Raw genomic sequence first — 14347 nt, forward strand, 5'->3', positions numbered from 1 at the left:
AGCTTGTGAATTTTTGCTTTGAGAGGCCTTCATAGTGGTTCGCCTGCACTTGATGGGGACTTGGGTGCTGTACAAGGAGGCTTTTTTGGGGATTCAAGTGAACTTCATGAGGGCTGAATTGCGCTTTTTGAGGGAATGGAGCGTGCTTTTGCTGGGGCCTTGGGTATGCTTCTTCATGAATACGTGTTCTTTGTGAGGGCCCAGGTGCACTTTTTGGTGGCTCTGTTGCAATACGAGAGGCTAGATTGTGCTAAATACAGGTGTTGGGGGCTTGGGTGCTCTCCATGGGGTTTTTTTAAGGGCAGTGCTTTTCAAATAGTGGGGCGGGCCCCACTGGTGGGGCGCGGTGCGATCCTGAGGGGTCCCGGTAGGACGTGCTTGTTTTCCGCCGAACTACAATAAAGTTTAATTGCACATCCACTCCAGTAGTTGGCAGTGGCGCTATCCTTGCCGATTGTGCGCATCAAGTATAAACTCTACGGTGTAGGCTTATTTTGCATTGTAAATCCTATTAATTATGGTTATGGTGGAGGGTGGGTGGTGGAATGGGGGCGCGAATTGTTTTCTTCTTGCAAGGGGGGGCGTAACAGAAAATAATTGAGAAGCCCTGCTCTGGTGCAACTTGTAAGGGCTTTTTAGGAGATGTCTTTATGGGGACTCAGGTGCCATACATGGGGGCTTTTTAGGGGCTCAGGTGCGCTTCATAATTAGAGTATTCCACAGTTTAGAAATTCCTAAATTTATTGTACACGTACCTTTGTCTGTGATTATTGTGACTCTTATCAATTTAATAGCAATATAAAATGTGCAGGATTATCTGGGCAAGGGTAGTTCACCTCTAAAGCCCTATGGCACTGTTCTGAGACCACTCAAGTTTAAATACAGTCTTGAAGAGCCATTGACAAGAGAGGATTGAAGCAGAAAAAAATTATTGAAAACGTGAGCCCCCAGAATGGCTGCTCTGTTGTGGCCGTCTAGCGAGGACAAGCTTTGTTTTATAAGCCTGAGTTGGGGTGACTCTGGTGAAAGACTGTCTCTGTGGCTCCCTGATTCAAGGCAGCATTGGAAAAACTCTCATTTGGGATTTAAGTACACACGGCTTGAAAGGCTCGCAGTCAACACCTCATCACTGAGGTCAGCCCACTCACACTTGTGCACACACGCACGCAGAAACTGACAAAGATGCTCATACCACACTCACGCACACACGCTGACACAGTCTGGGCTCATCCAACCAATCAGAGTGAAAGAGTAGGTCCCCCCAGAAGTGGGTGGGAGAGTTGTTGAAACACAAGTCTGTCTCAGGACACACAAGTTTTTGCGTTGGTTCTTTGGTTAACTTTTTGGGGGGGGTTCTAGAACAATCTTTTTTTTTTCTTGCAATTTGTTTTGGTTTTGGGGGAAAACTCTGGGGTCCATCAAGGTACAGCTTGAATGCAGAATGGCTGAACTGCTGCGAATCCGTAAGAAACATCTGCAGATGCCCATTTCAAGGTAAGATCAGAGCACATTTTGAGTCATTTGATTGAAAGCTTTTAACATCACCTAACATGACGGAGGGGACTCTCCCACTTGTTTGAAGTGTGCTATTCTGAAAACAGCCACTAGAAGTGTCTTTGACGGGCATGACAAAATTCTAATTGATAGTTGTTTATGCTGTTTGAATTGTTGTTTTGTTCTGCGTCCTGCAACTGAAACACACAATTTGAACCTTTCCAATCTAGTCTGGAGATCAGATCACTTGCCCTAAACAACCGATTCCCTGGTTCGTAGTCACTAGCCCGACTATACTTAGCAGCCGCGACACTTGCCAGTTGTGACAGGAACACTTGACTTCCTCGCGCCGGGGTTTTATGGGAGGAGAAATGAGAGGTACGGATGATGGGTCATGTGGCTTTTGTTTTGGTTAGGGCTTTGACGTCTTTGCATCTGTTGGTGAACACAACTCCGCACATTGGCAGGCACGTGGTGTTACTTTTGACATTGTTACAAGTACAGTTCAGGCTTCATTTGTATTCAAAATGGTAAAATGCAGTGTGGATTGAAAATAAAAGCGAACGCATTAAAGCATTGCATCATGCACTTTCCTTATTTTTCTGAATAGTTTTCCAGATTTTGAGGTATTTTGTTGTAATGTTTCACAATCAAAATGTTCAAAACTTTGTCAGTACAAGCATGGGGCATATGTGTAAGGCGGATCTCCTCTGGGGACCAACAAACTTGGGAGGCACATCTCAAGATAAAATAGAGTACAAAGATATCTTTGAATGTGATGGTGATGAGTTGTTTTTCAAAATCCTAAAGAGGAGAAATGTTAACTAAATAGCATGGATGGATAAACTGCTAAACTGAATTCAGATATATTTGTCTTTCAAAGTTCCAGTTATGTTTTTTTCAGTTTTAGAAAAAAAAGAGTGATGCTATGAAGCTACTGCAAACACTGTGAAACATTATTATAAATATAATTTTTTATTATAAAAATAAATATGCTATTTCGATTATTTACATTTTAATTAAAAAAAATGTTTGTATATTTCTTCACTGCCTGTTCTGCTCAGATTAGCGAGTGGATTTTAAAACTGGGGCAGGTGCAGCAGTCTCATAAAAATAAATATATTTTTAGTCTGCTAAAATAAAATTATTTAAATTATTTGCACTCTGGCCAACTGTGTGGCAAAAAGACTCAAAATATTTATACACAGTATTATTTTCTGCTCGGCTAAAAGTGTTGCTGCCTAAAACTTATTTGAAAATATTCTGAAAAAAGTAGAAAAACAACCATTTTTAGCAACAATATATGTATTATTGATTTGATAATAACAAGTTAAAAATGAATTCGACAATAATTCTATAAGCCCATCATTTAACATGGGTATGATTCAGTAAAGGAAAATGACACTGGAAAGCAGCACCAAAGACGTGTTAAGAATCTATATATTAACTTAATATAACAAGTTAAATTTGTTGTGTAACAAGTATTTACTTAATCCAATAAAAATTTTGAAGTAAAAATCTAATTCAAATTCTAATTAAAAATAATATTTAAAACAATAAAAAGACAACCGGTACTTCACAGTTTTTCAGGGGATCCGCTCCCAATTAACTGCAAAAAACAAGGGATTACTGTAAAAGAAAATTTAGTGAAATACTGATGCCGAGTATTTTTCAGGATTTTGTGACATTGTATTCAATTTGCAGTTAGATGTCATCAAACTTTTCTTTTTCTTCACTGGGAAAGAAAAAACAGGCCTCAAGTAGTACAGCCTTAAACGTTACCAAATATGGTCCCTTGCCTCTTAAATGAAACCTGCAGAAGCACTGTGCAGTATTTTTGCACTGCTCAATTATAGTAAAGTAGTAAGAGCTTGTAGTCAAGTAGTAACAGTCACGCTGCACAGTGTACAAAAAAAGAAAAAGGATTGGTCATTCATCTCCATACACAAAAGTGTCCTTGACAAGTCATTTCCGGGGAAAAAGCGCTCTCAAATGTCTCCCCAGCTGTCCATAGCTACGACCGAAAAGAAGAAGTTATCTGGAATGATTATGAGCGCTGACATTCGGGCGCTTGCTATTTTTATGGCTCAACAGCTTTCTGAAGATGGTGCCAGTGTGATAAACACTTAAAAAGCTGCAAGTGCCAACGGCAGCATCCCCGCCTGCTAGCAGGCCGCATGGCGTCGTCTGGCAGTGCTTCAACAACGGTCACGAAGGGGACGAGTGGGAGAGAAAGTCAGCCGTTATTGGAACGAAACTCACGTCATGTCCAGTAAATCTGCATGAGAGAATAACTGCAGTTCTATAAACATAGGATGAGATTCCTCGAAGCTTCGAGGATTTATTAATTGCATGAATGCATGCCACAATTCATTAACATTTCAGAAGTCCTGTAAATCAAGGGGTCTCAAAATTATTTGGGTCGAGAACAGGGGAGGAAAGAAACTCTTCATAATTCTTATAGCAACTAAACAAGTTCAATGTACCCCTAAATGCAAATAAATTAAAAAGTTGGCATCGTTGAGAAAAAAAAAATGGTATTTATATATTTTTAGAGATAAAATAGTTAGGATTGGGAGTAACTTTCTTTAGGAGTGTTTTATTGACCAGCTAATGCCCAAATACAGCTCCTGTATACTTTTTTTTTGTCTGGCTACGGCTGTTTCCAGTTTGAAAACCACTGCTTCAAATATCTTCTCTCATTTTTGAACAACAACTAAAGATATAAATTTAGCTCGGTCAAAATCAAATGATTAATTAAAAACTTTAATTGTCCAATTAATTGACTATTTTAATAATCAAGTAATCATTGAGAGCCAGTTTTGGATTGTCTAAATCATCTGAAAAACGGTCTTGTACTTTCGTGCAAAACAAAATTTTATCTGAATGTTTGATGAATTGATTAATAATAATTTGTGCTTTAAATGACTTAATCCGACAAAAACGGAAAGGTTCATTAAGTTTAATAAGAGCGCTTTTTGTCACGCGAAACAAATGCGTCACTTTTTGTTTGCCGTTTTCGGCTAATTCAAGTAACAGAGATGACAATTCGAATATCGCATCCACATTCAATCCAACTCAGGAGAAAATGGCTTGCAAATAAAAAAAATGAAGGTCACAAAGCGTCCCTAGGATCTCTTAAAGCTTTGAATTACATCCTCATTTGTTCGCTGATCACAAGACTGGGAATAATCACTCTCTTAGTCCCAATTCTCAAAACATGACTTTTACAAAGTGTGATTTACGTAATGCCCAAAGCATGGGAAGTTTTAATCTCATGGAAAGATTGGCAGCAACGATGCCCTTTTCTCCACAGGCATTTTTTTCCCTCCTTGGGACAATTTGTCTTAAAATGGCTTCCAAATGAATTCTCGAGAAGACCTCGTTGCCCGCTGTGAACATCAACTCGCTCACTCAAGACAAAAAACGTGTGCTTTTCAGTTTGTATTTGCCATTCAAAAAAAAAAATGAAAATTTACATGTAATGTGGAAACAAATCCAGATCACCGCTGTCAGGCATATTTTTTCACATCAACACTATAGTCCCCGGAAAACCTTGAGATCCCTGAGAAGATCTGGACTAAGCGGCTCAGGGAGGGGGAACTGCAGCTGCGACCCCGCAAAACTTGACCCCCAATAAGAGGAAGAAAATGGCTGGATTATTAACCAATTTGGTGTTAAAAAAAAATTTCTCGAGAACAAATGTAAATGATATTTACTGCATCTGTTTCCTAACGATGATGAGTTTCGTCACATGAATGGAGATGATTGAATCTTAAAACTTACATGACACATATCACATTTGACTTTTGGGAAGAGATCTCGGACTATCACCAGTCAATCACTGGGCACATATAGACAAACTTGAATGGAACTAAAATGCTGGTTTTGGAGAGGTATGACGAAGCCTATTTACGTAAAGAAAACCTGCAAGAGCAGAGGAAGGCCGCAGCTCCGATTCAAACCCAGTCTGAAAAACATACAAACGATAGCAAAAACATTAGAACAGTAATTTCCAAAAGCTGGACCATGAGAGCCCTCCAAGAAGCGTAAATGCCTAAATCCGTTCAACCAAACAATATAACCCCACTCAGGTTATGTCAAGTCAAGTTTATTTTTGTAGTCCAGAGTCCCCAAAAATAAAAATAAATAAAAAAATCAACGTCCACTCCTCCAGGCACAACTCCTAGGCAAGGAAAAACTCTGAGAAAACCCATTCATGGGCACAAAACTTTGAGAAGAGATAACAAGGAATTGTGTGGGGGTGTTGTTGGGGGGATGCAGCATTAAAACACGTCAAAGTCCAGAGACTAATTGCCTACAAGTTGTGGTTTAACCAAACGTGAGAGTGTAGAAATACAGCTAAGTATCAAATGGAAATTAAACATTTCACCCGAGATCGACGCTCTAATTTCTGGGAGTAGGGAATTCCAAAATACTGAAAGCGAACAGAGGATGCTCCTACAGCCGCCTTCTAACCAACCACGCTCACAAACAACAAACTCAATTAAATTTGTCTTTGATCAAACGTATCAAATCATTCCTTGTGACTGTTTTCAGGATCCGGAGCATCTTGAAGCAGCTGGACAACAAAGACGTTGACTTTGAGGACATCAAAAAGAATTTGGACTTGACAGCATCGCTATTGGAGGCGGTTTATCTCGATGGAAGCAGGTATAAAAATATTAAAAACCGTGGCATTGTGAGGTTATTGATATATCTTTTGCATTGTCGCATAGGGGTAAAAAATAAATAAAAAAATGCTTAAACATGAAATCAACTTCAGTGTGTGCGTGTGTTTGTGCGTGCGTGTCAGGCAGTGCTTGGAGTCTGAGGACGACCTCCAACAGCTTCAGTCTGATGGAGTTCCCGCGGAGGTTACTGATTGGCTGGCATCCACATTCACTCAGAGGGTCCGACAATCGGGGCGGAGATCAGACGAAAAGCCCAAGTTTCGTAGCATCGTGCATGCGGTACAGGCTGGGATTTTTGTGGAGAGGTATGACTTTTTTTTTATTTTGCTTTTTGTTGAGGATTTCTGAACCATACTGGCCAACGAATGACCGATAGCATTAATACCAATTGGTCAGCAGTCAATCACAAAAGTGTGTATTAACCATGATGAGATGAGAGTAATTTGACTTGAGCATAACCTCAACAACCCCACTCCACACTGACAGCCGCACAAAACCGTGAAACATGGGCCCCCGTTTCTCTTTGAAAACATCCTCGCCAAAGTGTACGGTGTCTTGGAGGATTTATATAAACACCTCCTGAGACGAGTTTGCTGCACAGTCTCAGCATGTGAACTCAACATAAACATTGCATTATTCCAGGATGTTCAAGAGGACCTACACGGCCGCTATGCCAGACCAACCTGCCGCCGTCATGAAGTGTCTGAGGGTAAGCCCCAAAAGTATCTTGCTGTGTATCAGCACAAGGAACAATAATCCAGTCACGCTAACCCCCCTCTGTTAATGTCTCTCCGAAGGATGTTGACCGCTGGAGTTTTGACGTGTTTGCCTTGAACGCAGCCAGCTCTGATCACGCACTGCAAACTCTCTTCTTAGAGCTCGTGACCAGATATGAGCTCAACAGCCGCTTCAAGGTCCTTTTTGCAGTCTTTGTCATGAAACGTAGCATAAGACGCTGCTTTTCGACCAATAGCAAATCTGACATGACCGTGATCAAATACACCATGAGATGAGTCAGGGGCAAGGAAATTCAGTGCGCTGGATTGCCCAGAGAGGCACAACACGGCCGCAAACGCAGTCGATTAGACTTGCGCTGGCATGAAAATATAAGATTTAAAACCTGGTCATAACCAACACAATAAATAAAGTTATGATGTCAATAACGAAGTTTTGATGACATGAAATGAAAAAGCACATCAAGATTAAAACTATGTGGAGTCAAAACGAAGATGAAAAAATATGTCTTCCATAAAGGAGGCAAGAACAACCTCCAAGACTGAATTGTGGCCATGTTCCAAAGTAACAGTGCCGAATGTCAAACGTGAATAATTTTTGTGTCCGTCACGCATTGAGAATGGAAAGAAAAAAAATGCATACCATAGTGAGTTTAGCAAATGCTACCTCTTGAAAGTCGTTTAGCCTTCAGATCAGCAAGTCAGTATTTATTTTTTTGTGGGGTTTGTTGTTATTTGCAGTATCAGACACATGGATCGTATGAGATTTCTCGGGAATGTTTATTGAAAGATTACGTTTCCGCACTGAGTAACACCGGACTTAATTTGATCACAACAGAGGCAAGGGGTTGAAAAGTGGGTCATGCGATTGATTGCTTTGTTCTAGATTCCCATCTCGAGCCTGACGCTGTTCCTGTCTGCTGTGGAGAGAGGATACTGCAAACACAACAACCCGTACCACAGCCACGTGCATGCCGCAGACGTCACACAGACCTTGCACTGCTTGCTGCTGCGATCCGGTCTAGTGGTACGATTTGGATGTGGACGAGTTCAAACAAACTCCAGACTGTGCAGACTGATGACTAATGCAACAGTTAAGACTTGGAGGACTAAGGGCCAATCAAGACGTTGACTTTGAGGAATAAAGACTAAAGTAAAGATTCAAGAATTCAACAAGTCAAGACTGAGGAGTCAAAATTTGAAGGAGTTAGAGGAGTTAGCATCAAGAAAATACCAAGAATCTGAGAAGTTAGGACAAATTCAAATGACTCTGAGTCAAGACCGAAACGGTGATGACTCTAAGGACTTAAGACCAAGACGAAGAAGGGAAAAGGCCAAGTCACGAATAAAGATTTCAAGGACACGCGACCATGTCAAGACAGAGAATATGAGGAGTCAAGACCAAAATTTTTAAGACTTAAGACCTAGGCAGGACTAAGACTTTAAGAAGTCAGAGGCTATAAAGCACAGGTTTCAAATTCCGGTACTCAAGGACTGCTTTCGTGCAACACACCTGATTCAAATGATCAGTCTTGTCTACCTGCGCCAGAAATACCAAAAGAGAGAAAACTCTACCCATGCGCATAGTTAGACTGCGTTTTGCGCTAGACTTGCACTGGACTCAAAAATAGGACTTTGAGGAGTCAACACCAGGACCTCGAGGAGTCAAGCCTAAGTCAAGACTTTCGACTTTCAGGAGTTAAGACCATGTCAAGACTTGAGACTTCAAAAAGTAAAGACCGAGTCAAGACCAAGACTTAAAAGATTTTAAGACCCAGTAAAGACTATGACCATAAAAATTGGTTGGATGATTGATTGCTTGAAAGATTGTTATGTTTCTTCCATGTCCACTCAGCATTGGCTAACCGAGCTGGAGGTGATGGCGTCTTTGTTCGCCGCAGCCATTCACGACTACGAGCATACGGGGACCACCAACAATTTTCACATCCACACAAAGTGAGTTGTTTTTCCTGGAACATTTACTCCACCCGCTGCCAAATTTGAACAAATGCGGCTATTTGCATGACATCCTGTTAAGATTTCGAGATGTCAGGGAATATAAAATACATTGGATGTTGTTTTATAGAGGGCTAAACGGTAACACAAACATCTTCACGGCGGGAGATGTGTATTTTTAGATGCCATATATCCATCCTTGCTGAAGAGACTCTTGGATTATATATGGCTCCCTGTTTATATGTCCCACTAAATAAAGAAGAACCGACCAAGTGGAGCGCCGACAAAAGTGAAGCATATTGGATTTCAAACCAAATGAGGAAAAATTATATATATATATATATATATATATATATATATATATATATATATATATATATATATATATATATATATATATTTATTTATTTTTTCAGTAGGTTATTCAATTTCCTTATTTTAAAAACCCAGATTCTCCACATACTTGAATGTTCCGACCAAACTTGTCAAATGTCATCTCTCTCACCTGTCAATCACTGAAGGACACAAACAGTGGAGTTGTGGTCAAAGCGTGAGCGTTCTGAAAAAAATTCAGATAAAAGTGCACTAGAAGGCCAAACCAGAGTCAGCAAAATTCTGGTTGTATGTTGAGCATTATGTTTTATTGTGGACCAATTCAAATGAAGTTTGAAAGGTTCCTATGTTTAATAAATCAGACACAGGTGCCATGTTTTAATTCCTATCATTTTATTCTTTTTACCCAAAATGCATTGCGGTGGTTCAGAGGTACTTGGCTGAAAAAATATTTCACAAGAGGTACCTCAAGCTACCACTGTATTCCTTAATGCACTTACCTTATTTTTGTCTCGTCAGGTCTGACTTTGCGCTAATCTACAATGACCGGTCGGTGCAGGAAAGTCATCATCTGAGCGCAGCGTTCCGCCTCCTGCAGGACGACCAAATGAATATCTTCATTCATTTGACTCGAGAGGAGTGGATGTAAGGCATTTCCTTTTTTCAAAAGGATTTTCTTTTAATCTTATATTTTATATTCAAACTTTTAGGGGATGAACTGTGACTCAGCATTGCTTACATCATGCAATACAGCTTTTGACACCAAACAAAGTGAGACTGAATCAACAAAACAGAAAAGTAGATCAAGACTTTTCTTAAAAACAATGAAGTATGTTTTTTTTTTTCCTGAAAAAAAAACATACTTCATTGTTTTTACTTATTGACTTAATTCTTAAAAAAAGAACTTTTTTCTTGTAAAATAATGTATTCATTCTTGGACCCATACTGTTTTTTTTTCAAACTGTATGAATAATTTTGTGGACGCGTGCCTTTTTTATATACATCTAGTAATCGTTACATGTGCACACAGGGAGTTACGTTCCCTTGTCATCGAGATGGTGCTATCCACAGACATGTCCTCTCACCTCCTCCAAGTAAAAGCCATGAAATCCTGTCTGCAGCAACATGAACGGTAAAGCTAAACACGTTCAAGAACTCTTGAGGGAGCACCTAACAACACTTTTTCTTTTTTCGGTCTGATAGGATTGAGAAGTCCAAAGCTTTATCATTGTTACTCCACACGGCTGACATCAGCCATCCGTCTAAACCTTGGTGTCTACACTCCAGATGGACCAAAGCCCTGATGGAGGAGTTCTTCAGGCAGGTAGGTACATGCCAAAACCTAAAAGACTTTTTTTTTTTAATAGTTTGTGGAGTAATTTTAACAAAGGCAATCATTCCCTTCATCATCTACACTGCGAATTCTGAGCCAATCACAGCTGACAACGAGCAGGAGGCGGGCTTAAATATGGCAACCATGTATGTTTTTTGGTCAGACAAAAACAGGGGAGAATACGCAATGGAATGACTTTTACTGACATAAAATTCAGCCATTTAAAGATATAAATGTTCAATTTTTGCTGATTTATTCAAATTTGTATAAAATTGTACTTGACAACATTTCTAGCTTAATAATGTTACGATGTAATCTTTGTAAGAATACATTATTTTTTTTAAATAAATTTTGAGTTTATTCATGAAATACATTTTATCGAAAGTTTTCTCAGAATATTTGGACTTTATCACGTTACCCGAGGCCTTAGCAACTGTGATGTCAATTTCAGGTGACAAAATGATGAAATTAAATGGATAAAAATGAGTAATTTTGCTGCTTTTTATTCATATTCCACAAACGCAATATTAATCAGAAAATCATTCTTAGACTTGTGCGATTTTATAGAACATTATTGTAAAAACTATTTTTGACTTGAATTACGCTTTAAGATTATTCTTTTCCTTTTTTTTTTTTTTTTTTTAATAATGCACCACTTCAGTCCCCTAACATTCGGACATGGTAAAATTAAGACATATTATTTTAAGAGTGTATATTTTTCGACTAAATAAGACAAATTTGTGAATTTAAAAAAAAATATTCATTTATATTCAGAATATTCCAACTTCATATCATACATAACATTTTGATTATTCTTGTAAGATTGTGACTTAATTCTGGTGAAATTTCAACTTTATTCTGGTAAAATTCTGATTTAAAACTTTTTTTTAATGCCACTTGATTCTCCAATAATTTTTTCTTCACGATCCCGCATTATTATTCTCTTGATACAACATTCGTGTAGCCGTTATTCACGACCAATTTGAAGTGCCATTCACATCAAGAAATCGCCAACTGTGTCTTCCATCGCGCGTCAGTTCCTGTCACTGGGCGCTTTTGTGCTGCTTTTTTTTCTTTCCAAAATAGAAAAGAGGAGGCGTACTGTGCAGCCTCGCTGTTTCTCTTTAGCAACTATACAATAAAAGCCTGTTCAATGTTTTTTCTCCTGTGAGAAAAAAAAGAAAATAAGAAAAAGCACTTTAGATGTGTCACATAAGCTTGGCGCTGTTATTTTGAGGCTTGGAGTGGGATGCCTTTTAAGATATCTGCTGGTTGTCTCTTTCTACCATGGTGAGGGTGATAGAGAAGCGGAGCTCGGTCTGCCCTTCTCGCCGCTGTGTGATCGAAAAAGCACTCTGGTGGCCGAGTCTCAGATTGGTATGTTCAAGAAACACACAAAAAACACAAGACTTTTTATTTCACCTTGATAAGATGGCATGTAAGGTGGACTCTCTTTCCCGTAGGTTTTATCGACTTTATTGTGTACCCGACGTTCTCCCTGCTGACGGATATGGCGGAGAAGATCGTGGTTCCTCTGGTGGAAGAGAACCCAGGTCCACCGGACCCCTGTAACAGACACAGGTACAACACTGGCTCGTGTGTGCTCACGGGAGGTGATGGGGGTGGGTACATATAAAATGAGCCTACAGCTGTCGCTTTCTGTAGGTGTAAAACGCAGGATTGAAAAGGATTTTACTTTCAATAATTTTCAGCAAAATTTAGGCTGATGTGGAATGCTTCCTATTTTCATTCTTCTTTCACAATAACACTGTGTCAAGCAAAATAGTGTGCCACCATCTAATGGTCAATAGTGGAATTACATCCAAGATAATTGTGAGGTGGAACAAACATCGTAGAGTTACAAACGTGTGATATATTAATAAAATGTAGGACCGCGAACCTGGAACTTGCGATGGAGGGATGGGATTACTGTATATATTTTTTAAACAAGGAAAATAGCAGAGAATTATTATAATTACTGCTGTCAAGTGATTAAATTTAATTAATCATGATTAATCTCATTTTTCGACGACTATTTTTAGTGAAGCTTGTAACAGATATTTACTTGAATAATATCATGGAATTAATGTAAAATCACCAAATATGAAGGATATTTTAATTCAAAGACTGTTCTAATACCTGTCTTTTGTCTGAGTCATCTTTAAATGCATTTTTCTCAGAAATGTTCTCAAAACTTCACCAGTGCATTCATTTCAGCCCACAAGCACCAAACTCAAGCAGTGTTGGTTTGCAAAGCCCAGTGGTAACTTGAGCACGGTGTTTTGTTCTCAGATGATGAGCTAAAGATTAACAGCTCATATGGTGTGTTATGGTATGGCTTGGCAAAGTATGCAAATTATTTTTGAGTTAAAACTCAGTTAAAATATTTAAATGCGTTAAAAAAAAATTTTTAATCTACAGAGTTAACGCTTTAATTTTGATTATTTTATATATATATATATATATATATATATTCTTCTTCTCTTAGCAACTCGTGTCAAGGTCAATACTTCACCTCATCTGGAATAAGTGTGGGCAAAAACAAAACAAAAAAACTCTGTGAAATGTGAAAGTGATCCTTTTATGCTCTTATATATTGGTTGTGACTTTGGAAGGCCTACTTCTTTGTTTTTAACTTTCTTCAGTGATTGAAGCATAGAAAGACTTCCACCAATCTACCGCCACTTAACGTCGACAAACATCCAACAGTTAAAGAATTATCAGCTGTCTAGTACATTAAGACAGGTGGTAAATATATCCTCCTCTGAGAACTCTTCACATTTAACCTTTTGTGTCTTTTGTTTGAGTCACTTAGGTTGCACTAGATATAAAAAGGCACACTCGGCCTAGATCAATTGGACTTTCTCCTGGTTGCTTGGTGACTGCCTGGTGCTATTGCCTTTGTGCCGTGTTTGCTGGCATCCTAGTAACGTGTGGAAGGAGAGCTCCAGAGGACTGCAGTGGAGTCTGGCTCACATCACGGCCGAGCTGGTGAGCTTCCGTTCAACGTGGACGCGTCACACGGACGACAACAAGCTCAAGTGGAAAGATGGAGGATTCAACGGTATTTGTAGTGCAATGTCCAGATAGCTGATTCCAAAATAAGCTGTGTTGAGTCACACAATCGATTTCACATCAGTTCCGTGCAAAAAGACGAACACATATATTGGAGCTATTTTTTTTTTCCCGATGTTTTTTTTTCCAACCCTGCAGGATACACAGAAGCCGAAGTGACAAAAGAGCAGAGAGGCGCATCAGAGGAGCAGTCGCACAAATCTCAGCAGGATGATACCAAACACTCAAAACAGTAGACTTGGTTACTTAAAAAAAAATAAATAAATGTTTTTTTTTGTGCAATATATCTGTTGAGCTGAACGGCACAGTTTGTAACAAAACCACAATGCTATTATATCGTCTCATTTTTAATAAAATTATTTAATTGTACAATTGTGTAACATGCTGGCCATGTTGTGCAATAACTAGAACCTCCTATTAAATTAATTTACCAAACAAGTTGTCGCAAGTGTTTTTTTTCACAATATTATTCACATTTTTCTTCCTCTTCCTCCTCTAGAAATGTAAACCAACCATACAATGCAAATGTAAGTATTAAAGTGGAAGTGGACGCAAAAATGTTCTTTGCAATTATATGTTCTATGTGGCCCCACTAGTCTAACCTATTTATATTTAATATTGCATATATGAAATAGGAGCAAAATCCACCCATTTTTCGACATCTTTGGAGGTGGATTTGTAAAATGCCTCAACTGATGCGTACTTTTAAGGGTTAGCCGGAAGTGTCA

At 38.9% G+C, this 14347-nt stretch overlaps 1 protein-coding gene across 1 annotated transcript; it reads left to right on the forward strand.

Annotated features, from left to right (window-relative positions):
* The first annotated feature begins 1353 nt into the window (after window positions 1–1353).
* LOC148327587 (dual specificity calcium/calmodulin-dependent 3',5'-cyclic nucleotide phosphodiesterase 1B-like) lies at window positions 1354–13998 on the forward strand. Its single transcript, XM_088309087.1, has 14 exons — window positions 1354–1494; window positions 6055–6168; window positions 6311–6493; window positions 6831–6897; window positions 6986–7102; window positions 7809–7949; window positions 8778–8878; window positions 9731–9856; window positions 10242–10343; window positions 10415–10535; window positions 11840–11921; window positions 12008–12125; window positions 13472–13608; window positions 13758–13998. Exons 1-14 carry the CDS (start codon window positions 1442–1444, stop codon window positions 13853–13855), a joined length of 1560 nt encoding a protein of 519 aa, XP_088165213.1. The 5' UTR covers window positions 1354–1441; the 3' UTR covers window positions 13856–13998.
* Window positions 13999–14347: the final 349 nt, after the last annotated feature.

Source organism: Idiotropiscis lumnitzeri, chromosome 11 (assembly GCF_059441095.1).
Source record: "Idiotropiscis lumnitzeri isolate Australia: NSW breed Sydney's pygmy pipehorse chromosome 11, RoL_Ilum_1.0, whole genome shotgun sequence".
Classification (NCBI taxonomy): domain Eukaryota; kingdom Metazoa; phylum Chordata; class Actinopteri; order Syngnathiformes; family Syngnathidae; genus Idiotropiscis; species Idiotropiscis lumnitzeri.

Excerpts from the sequence above, each read along its gene's own strand:
- LOC148327587 (XM_088309087.1), top strand. The coding sequence starts at position 1,442 with ATGGCTGAACTGCTGCGAATCCGTAAGAAACATCTGCAGATGCCCATT. Across the intron at positions 9,857-10,241 it reads TTGACTCGAGAGGAGTGGAT|GGAGTTACGTTCCCTTGTCA; the intron begins GTAAGGCATTTC and ends ATGTGCACACAG. Across the intron at positions 10,344-10,414 it reads TGTCTGCAGCAACATGAACG|GATTGAGAAGTCCAAAGCTT; the intron begins GTAAAGCTAAAC and ends TCGGTCTGATAG.